Source organism: Eulemur rufifrons, chromosome 16 (assembly GCF_041146395.1).
Source record: "Eulemur rufifrons isolate Redbay chromosome 16, OSU_ERuf_1, whole genome shotgun sequence".
In the NCBI taxonomy this organism is placed as follows: Eukaryota; Metazoa; Chordata; class Mammalia; order Primates; family Lemuridae; genus Eulemur; species Eulemur rufifrons.
Genome location: NC_090998.1, coordinates 4,528,890 through 4,537,606, shown reverse-complemented (window position 1 = coordinate 4,537,606; position 8,717 = coordinate 4,528,890). Strand labels below are relative to the sequence as shown.

General features: G+C 39.0%; 1 protein-coding gene across 1 annotated transcript in view; it reads left to right on the top strand.

Annotated features, from left to right (window-relative positions):
• Nucleotides 1-2,150: 2,150 nt before the first annotated feature.
• PARP11 (poly(ADP-ribose) polymerase family member 11) overlaps nucleotides 2,151-8,717 on the top strand; it is a 41,008-nt gene continuing 34,441 nt past the window's right edge. Inside the window, exon 1 of the mRNA XM_069490612.1 lies at nucleotides 2,151-2,287. Coding sequence (XP_069346713.1) covers nucleotides 2,270-2,287 — 18 coding nt within the window. The 5' untranslated portion in view covers nucleotides 2,151-2,269. The remainder of the gene's footprint in view (nucleotides 2,288-8,717) is intronic.

Here is an 8,717-nt window from a genome sequence, read left to right as displayed (position 1 = left end):
AATATAACATGACAAAGTAGGATTTATTTCAGAAATGTAAAGATGGATTGACTATTAGGAAATCCCTCAGCACAATTCATTATTATTAATGAATCAGAGTAAAAAACAAATGTAGTTCTAGCACCTAAGAGACAGGTGATAAAATTTTACACCCTTTCCAAATTAAAAGCTTGTAGTACACTAGGAATAGAAGAAAATTTCTTTAAAGATCATAATGTATTTAAAGAACATCTAGCACCAACTAGGGGCACATGCTTACCTTACCACATTAAATCTGAATACCCATTATCTTGTCCTATATTCTTCAAATTTTCTGAGGTTTTAGCTAACGCAATAGGAGGAAGAAAAACTGCATTATTTGCAGGTGATATGATTGCCTATACAAAAATTCAGAGAGAATAGCTGTCAAGCTATTAGAACTAATTATACATTTTCACAGTGTAGTTGGATACAAGGCAAATACACAAACATCAATAGTTCTCCTAAATTACAACAATGAAAAATATCTCATTCACAAAAACTATAAAATACATAGGAACAAACCACAAGAATTGTGCAAATCTATGTGAAAAAAATTTTTAAATGTACTTAAAGATATAAAAGACCCAAATACATGAAGAGATGTGTTCCTTAAGGGGAAGACTCATGATTTTGAAAATTTTGAGTAAGAAGAGATTAGTAGTTTCTTTATGAAAGAGTGAATATTTTACGAAGCCATAATAATTATAACAGTGTATCATGGCATAGGAACAAGCAGACAGTTAATAGAATAGATTAGAATGTTCAGAAACAGATATATATGTGTATATATGCAAATTTAGTTTATAATTAATAGTGGTACTTCAAAGTTGTGGGGAAAGTGGATTATTCAATAAATGATATTGGGGTAACTGGTTGAGCATTTGGCAAAAATTTTCATAATCTCATACTAAACAATTAATTAAAAGGAGGTAAATGGACAAATGTGAAAAAATGTCTATACAGGAATGTTTATTGCAGAATGTTTTTGGAATAGTAAAGTAAAACCACTTAAATGTCTATCACAGTGGATTATTTCAAATGTTATGTTTGTGTGTGTATTTGTGTGTGTGTGTCAGATATACAAGTTATAGGATGCTAAGAATCTACTTTAAAATGATGGAATGGATTTATGCATATTGGAATGTAAAGATATTCACGTCATATTTAAAGTGAAAAAAATCAGATTCTAAATCTGTTTTCTTAAATCACATTTTGTTATTTAAAAAAAAAATTTGTAGAGGTATCAAAAAGTCCAGAAGGATGTATAACAAGCTGTTTCATTTTCATTTCCTATGGGTAGACCCTACTTTGTCGCCTGGAAAATTATTCCACTCTCTTATCTCTCTTTATACAGGTAACTTCAGTAGGAATTAAGTTACCTGTATCAAGAGAGCTTTCTTCGTGGTCTTCACTTAAACTTCTTGGGGGAGCTACCCAGACACTCTACTCTAGGTAAGCATGAGGAAAACCCTGTATTTGTCATACTACCTATAACCCATATTGCACCTTTTAATTTATCTAAATTCTTTACTTTTTTTCCTATAGATTCTAAAATCCATGAAGACAGGAACCGCATTATGGGTCAGTGTTCACTTCTAAGCAAATAGCCGTCACTTATTGAACTCTTACTGTGTACCAAATACTGTGCTAAATGCTTTCACTAACCCACTACACCCTTAGATAGATACTATTATGATCTTCATTTTGAGGATGAGGACATTGAAAGTCAGATTATGAAGCTTGTCCCCAATGCCATTGGCCCAGCTGGGATTAATTCCCAGGCCCCTCTGACGCTCAGTCACTACACTGTGATCAATAAATATCGGTCCTATAGGAAAGAAATACAACCAGCCGCGACTTGAGGGTCTCTTGGTGGGGATGTAGTAGTGGAGATTTCGCTTTGGAGTGGTGGTTGGACTAGAAACCCCCAAATTTCGTAATCCAGATAGTCAGCAGCTCAGCCCGCGACAATCGCCCGCGCGAGCCCGGAAGGGAGCGGCAGAGGCGGAGCGATCTTCCGGGAAAGGGGCGGGCCCGGCGCTGATTGGTCGGCTTCGGGCGGAAGTGGGGAGGTTGGGAGGCTTTAAGACGCTGGCTTGTGACAGGGAAGGGGAGAAGGAAGGCCTCCCTAGAAGGCAGGTTGCCTCTCCGTCCCTTCGCTCCCGGGGCCCCGCGGCCAAAACCTAACACCTGGGCCCCGCGGCTAGCTCCTTCCCTCAGGCCCTCGCCAATCGATCTCGTCACCGTTATGTGGGAAGCGAATCCGGTGAGTAGCCGGGCAGGACGGGGCGTATCCAGTGGGCGGGGTTGGCGGCGGAGGGGCGGGAGGGGCTTCCCGGGAACTACTCCCCGGCTCCCGCTTCGGGCTGGGTGCTGCGTTCTGGGGGCTAAGATCTCTGCCCTTTTGAGCGGTGGAGCTGGCTCGGTGGGTTTCCCAACGCTTTATTGCTTATTACAATTATTGATTTTACTTTCTGTGGTTTCTCCGACTTCCTCTTTTCACCGTTTTTAAAAGTTTGTGTTTCGCTTTCTGATTGAAGTTACTGGGTTTCGAACCTCTTAGTTTTAATTTTCCTCGGGTGCACGTGTCAGTCCTATCCATCTAAAGCAAGGGAATTCGACCCCCTTGTCTTGAGGGCCTAAGAGGAACCATCAGTGCTCCTTTTCCCTTCTTGGTGGACAGCCTTTCAAAACTTGAAGGATGGGTTGTATATTCTAATCCTCTAGGTAGTGAAGTTCTTAGATGTTTTCGTTCAGTGCACAGACTGATGATGTTTCAACTGCAAGTCTGTCTGCTTCCTTGTTTGACTTCGGTATTTGCATTGTATCTACACTTATTTTTGTCTGCTTTGCCTTGATACATTTGTTTATTTGAAGTGCACCTGTATGGGAGAAAGTGTGATTTCTTTCCTCACCACCCATCATAAGGGTCATGACCAACATTCCTTGTAACCAAAAACAGGTCAACAAGAGAAAAGCGTAATAAATTTATTTAATCAAAGTTTTATGTGATACAGGCGCCTTCAGAAATGAAGACCCAGAGACCCATGGAAAACTGTCTGTTGTTATGCTTAGGTTCAATGAAGAGTGGACAGCCACGTGTAAATGTGATTGGACAAAGGGAATGAATGATCTAATGGGAATAGACTGAGCGGGGAAACCCAGCAAGGCCTGTCTGTTCAGATTCTTCTTGGCCTCTCTGTGTAACATTTCCTTCCTCCTGGGTATAGGGCAGGACCCCTCTGGAATAAGGGTCTTATGACCTATCAGACAAGGTAGGTCAGAAAATTTTTTTCTTTTTCTTTTTCTTTTTTTTTTTTTTTTTTTGAGACAGGGTCTTGCTTTGCTGGCGGACTAGAGTACAATGGTGTCATGGTAGCTCACTGCAACCCCGAACTCCTAGGCTCCAGCAATCTTCCTGCCTCAGCCTCCCAAGTAGCTGGGACTATAGGTGTGCATGACCACACCTGGCTAATTTTTCTATTTTTTGCAGAGATGTGGTCTCGCTCTTCCTCAGGATGGTCTCGAATTCCTGGTCTCAAGCAATCCCAGAGAATTTCTTTATGGCCAGCTCCTACATAGACAGGAAGGGAAAGTTTCCAATAATATTTGTAGATTTTGTGGCCTGCTTTGTAGGAGAGGGGTTCTAGTTTCTACGACCCACCTTGGGGAAGTGGAATTCTGGTTTCTATGACTGTCTTCAGGGGAGAAAGAGAAGCAGGAGACAGAAGGGCAAGAGAAGTTCGGAGAGAGACTTTGCTTCTGAGAACTTCCAGTCTCCTTTAGATCAAGGTACTCAGCATGCCAAAGTACCATACTTTGGGGTATCATTTTCTGAGCCCCAGTACAACTTTCAAAGAGTGGAATCTATTTGCTGAGAGTTTTTGTCTTGTTATGGTTGAAATTGCTTAGTAATGTGGCAGATGTACATTATCTACAGCTTAGGAGTTGACTGGAAAAATGACAGAATCACATTTCAACAAGTTGTTGGGCAATAACCATGTGCCACTTAACGACAGGGTTACCTCCTGAGAGATTCATCGTTAGGTGATTTTGTCATCGTGGGAACATCATAGAGTGTACTTACATAAACCTATGTGGTTTAGCCTACTCTACATTTAGGCTATTTGGTATAGCCTATTGCTCCCAAGCTACAAACGTATACAGCATGTTACTGTACTGAAACTGTAGGCAATTGTAATACACTGGTAACTATTTGTGTATCTAAACATGTCTAAACAGAAAAGATACAGTAAAAATACAGGATCATAATCTTGTGGGACTGTTGTCGTATATATGGTCCATTGTTGACAGAAACGTCGTGATGCATGCATGACTGCATGTGGAACTACCCCATATGCTGATTTAACTGCCCAGATTTACTTTAATGACCCTTAGTTTCCATACTTGGAATAGCTCCTTTCCTGTAATCAATACTCCTCCTCTCCCATTTCTGAAATAGTTTCCAGATAAGCTAGAGCGTTTATCAGTAAATTTCCTTAAGTTTTTAAGTTTTTATCCAGTAGAAACTAGTCTGTTGGTCTGGATTTGGTAGTTGTACATTATGGTTCCTTTTACTCCATCATGTAACAGTAGTCATCAAAAATTTTTTGATTCACACATATAATACTTTAATCAAACCACAGGGTAAAGTAATTGCTTGTATTTGATTTTAGCAAAAATAATTTAGAATTATGAGAATGTACTCTGCTTATATATGGTTATATATTCAGTTTCATGTCAACAATCCACATTTTATATTTATGTATATCTATGTAACTATATAGATATATACTCAATTTTTATTAGCAGTCCTTTTCTTCTTGATTTTTTATAACAAACTCTTTAGTCACCCAAATATGTGTCTTGCTCAAGGTCATGTGTTTTAAATCTTTCACTATATTGTAATTTCTCATATGGGCATGGATTTTTCTCCATGTTTACTATGGTATCTTCAGCTAGAGGACAGAGCCTGGCACATAGTAGGCACTCAATAAGTATTTGTTGAATTCACGATCTTTGCTCCCACTGTGCATTCTCCCTCCTGTATCACACTTATATCAGAACTTGCTTGTATTACTTGTATGTTTGTGAGAATTATAAAGGCATTAATGAATGTCTCATACACTTGGTTTGTTATATCATTGTGTCATTTCTTTGTAAAATTCTTTGGAATCACCCTTATGATTTTGCTTGATTTCAGCAGAGCAAGCTGACTTTTGTTAATGGTGGTGAACCTTCCACATAATATCCTGCATTGTTCTTTTTGCTCTTATGCCACCTCATATATCCTACTGCTACTGTGTTTTATTACTACCAATTCTCCTTTTCTTCCTGCAAGATATGAATACGGTCAATAAGCACAGTTTAGTTTTAAAAATCAATACTTTTCAGGTGAATTTCTCTCATAATTTGTTAGTTTCTTTTAATAAAAGGGGCATCTAGATAGTCTGTCCAGCTGTGCTCATGGAATAAAATTTAATTTTAATGTTACCCTAAGCCAAACGCAATTGGAAAGATTTAAAAAATAAACAAAGAAAAACCACAATACATCCTAAATATAAATGCAGATGACTTTTGCATTGCTCCCAATTTAAATCACTGTTCATTATTTCTTTCCATAGACTGAGATAATCAAATTTATTTTGTGAATAAAAGATATTGTTAACTGCCTTAATTGAAGAATTCTACCTAGTTTCTTCCTGCATATTTTTGGTAGCTTCTATGACCTTAATGTGCCACCTATGACCTGCAGATACACTTCCTATTGCTCCTATTGCAAATATATCTACTGTGTGATACTATGTTCCACTCACAAGTGTTTTGTGGAAATGTTACACTGACCCTGCTCATGGTACTACTCAGAAGCAACCTCCCTTTCCATGTGAAAAGTCTCCATAAGGTAGTTTGAATATGGAAAAGCACCACTGACTTTGCAAGATTTCCTTGGGGGAAAAACCCCAAACAAAGTAACCAAGGAGTGATAAATAAACTTTACCTCAGTTCACAATTTTATTTTTCCAGACAGACATGAGGCCTGTGATGATTCTATTCATGCCTTTCAGTGACCAGGAACCCTGGGGTAAGCATAAGGTCCCTGCCATGGCAGGCCAGATCGACAGAAACAGTAGGCAGTTCTTATGTGAGCTCTTGGCATTTCTCCACCCACTTTAGAGGAAGTAGCCTGTAACTAATGTCCCCCAGTTTAGGAAAGTGGCAGAGTCTGTAGGAGGAAGTTGGAGGGGTTGTCATCACCACCTTGACTCTTTGTACTGTGACTATATCCTTCTTTTCTTTGTCTCATTTTCACTGTCTTCTTGCTCTTTGCTGGGATTGGAATAAGTAAACAATATTAGATGTGACAGTTTCAGCATCCCATGCTGATGAGTGGAACTGAAAAGTGACAAACATCTCTATATAAAAAGAGAATAAACCACCTCCTGCAGTATTAACACCTTACTTTATAGAAAATTATATTCTTCCAAAATTCTTTTCCATGTATTAACTCTTATTAGAATAATCTGATGAGTTAGCTAAAGGAGGGGAAATGATTTTCCCAAGATCAAACAGAGCATAAGCAACTGAATTGTATTACTACCCAAGTCCTTTTTCCACTCCATTCTGTTCTTTGGTGGGACAATGGTAACATTTGTATATTAGCGCAATGCTTTACCTGTGGAGCCACCTGAAATTTCCCCTGTCATTTTATATTCATAGCTGCTGCTAAACTCCCTCATAGCTATGATTCTGTCTCTCCTTTTTCTGTCAAGCGTCTTGAAAGAATAGTCTTATACTTTTTGTCATTCTTACTCATACCTCAGCCCAGCTTCTGCCTCTGATACTTTACTTGCTGGAAGGGCACCAAGAACCTTTGGATCGCCTCATAGAGTGGAAACCTGTGTGCCTTCAACCTCTTCTGTCTTTCTGTAGCTGCGATGCCATTAGAGGTGTTCTCAAAACTCTTCAGTTTCCCTGGAATTGTACTCCTTTGGACTTCTTCTTTTTATGATTTATCCTTGAATTATAATCCTGACTTAGCTGCACTGCCTTCTGCCCATGAAATGTTCTACCTTTAATCCTTTTTTTTTTTCTCAGTACATCCCTTTTTTGATGAACTTCAAATACAACTCTGGTGACTATTCCTGCTAATGTACATCTTTAGTCCTGACCCCTCTCCTGAGCTAAGTGGTGGAGAACTCGACTGGTTGTTTAAAGTTAGTATTAAACCATACTCATTCATTCATTTATTTCGCTCAGCATATATTTAGTAAGTATCTACTACATGTAAAATAAACACCATTTAGACTCTAGGAGGGGGAAATTCAAACATGGATCAAATCAGAGCCTACTCCTTGGGGGCTTGCAATATAGATTAGGGGGAGAAAGAGATACAAGAGGGTATCTGGGGGACTAGGAAGCTTTATCAAAGTAAAGTTTTATCAAAGTAGAGCTTCGAACTCGGTCATCAAGTTACAGACGTGGTCTTATGGATAGGTCAAAGGAAGCAAAATGACCAATGCCTGCAAAAGTGAAAGAGAATGGCAAGTCGAGTTTGGATGGACTGAAGTGGAGAAAGTGCATATCTGATGATCAGAGTATGGATAGAGGTGTCGTCAGAGAATAAAGAAGGAGGGGCTGTGGGCAGTGGAAACTAATATTTATGGAATATCTATTCTGAATCAGGCAGTATACTTTAAAGATACTGGGGTGGAGTGAGAATAGAGGTAAGATGTATTCCTGGAAATGAAAGTTCTATAGAGAACATAGTGTCTATGAAGATATATTCCTGACAGTGTAATTTATTACCTAGGACCAACATGTACAATCAAGGGTTCATTTATTAATATCCTTATTTTCTTGGAATTATTTGTAATTATTCTAGGAATGGGTTTAGCTAAGCTTAGAATATGACCCATATCCATTTGAGGTTCAAAACAGTCAGACTATAGTGGTCTCCTTTTATCTGTGATTTCCCTTTCTGTGATTTCAGTTACCCATGGCCAACTGCAGTCTGAAAACATTAAATGGAAAATTCCAGAAATAAACAATGCATAAGTTTTAAATTGCATGCTATACTGAGTAGTATGGACTCTCACGCCATCCTGCTCCATCTCACCTGGGTCATAAATCATCCCTTTTTCCAGCATGTCCACACACTATACTCCACCTACCCAGTAGTCACTGAAATAACATTCGATGGCACTCACTTCTCACTTATTTGTTGAGCAACTATTATAAGTGGGTTGGTGCTAAGTTCCAGGGTTTACAGTAGTGAACAAAACAGACTACACTCCAGCTCTTACGGGTTTACAGCAGGCAGGCAGACATTAAACAAATATTTACACAAATAACATTTAACTCCAGTTGTGATTAAAAAAAAAAAACTATGAAGGAAAAAGTTTGATGACAATGTAGGAGGAGCAAATACTAGACTGGGAAATCAGGGAAGGCAACCTTGTGAAAGTAACTTTTACAGACATTTGAAGGATTGAGCAAAAGTTATCCAGGTAAAGGCTGGGTGGAAGGTGGGGAGGGCTGCGGGGAGTTAGCTACGCTCCCCGCAAAGAGGTCCTTTTCTCTTTGTTCGTTTTCTCATGGTCTCTAAGTTGACTACGCCAATTTGCAGGGAGTTAGCTACGCTCCCTGAAAAGAGGTTTTTTCTTCCGATCAGGTCTCTCAGGCAGGGGTCATCGCAA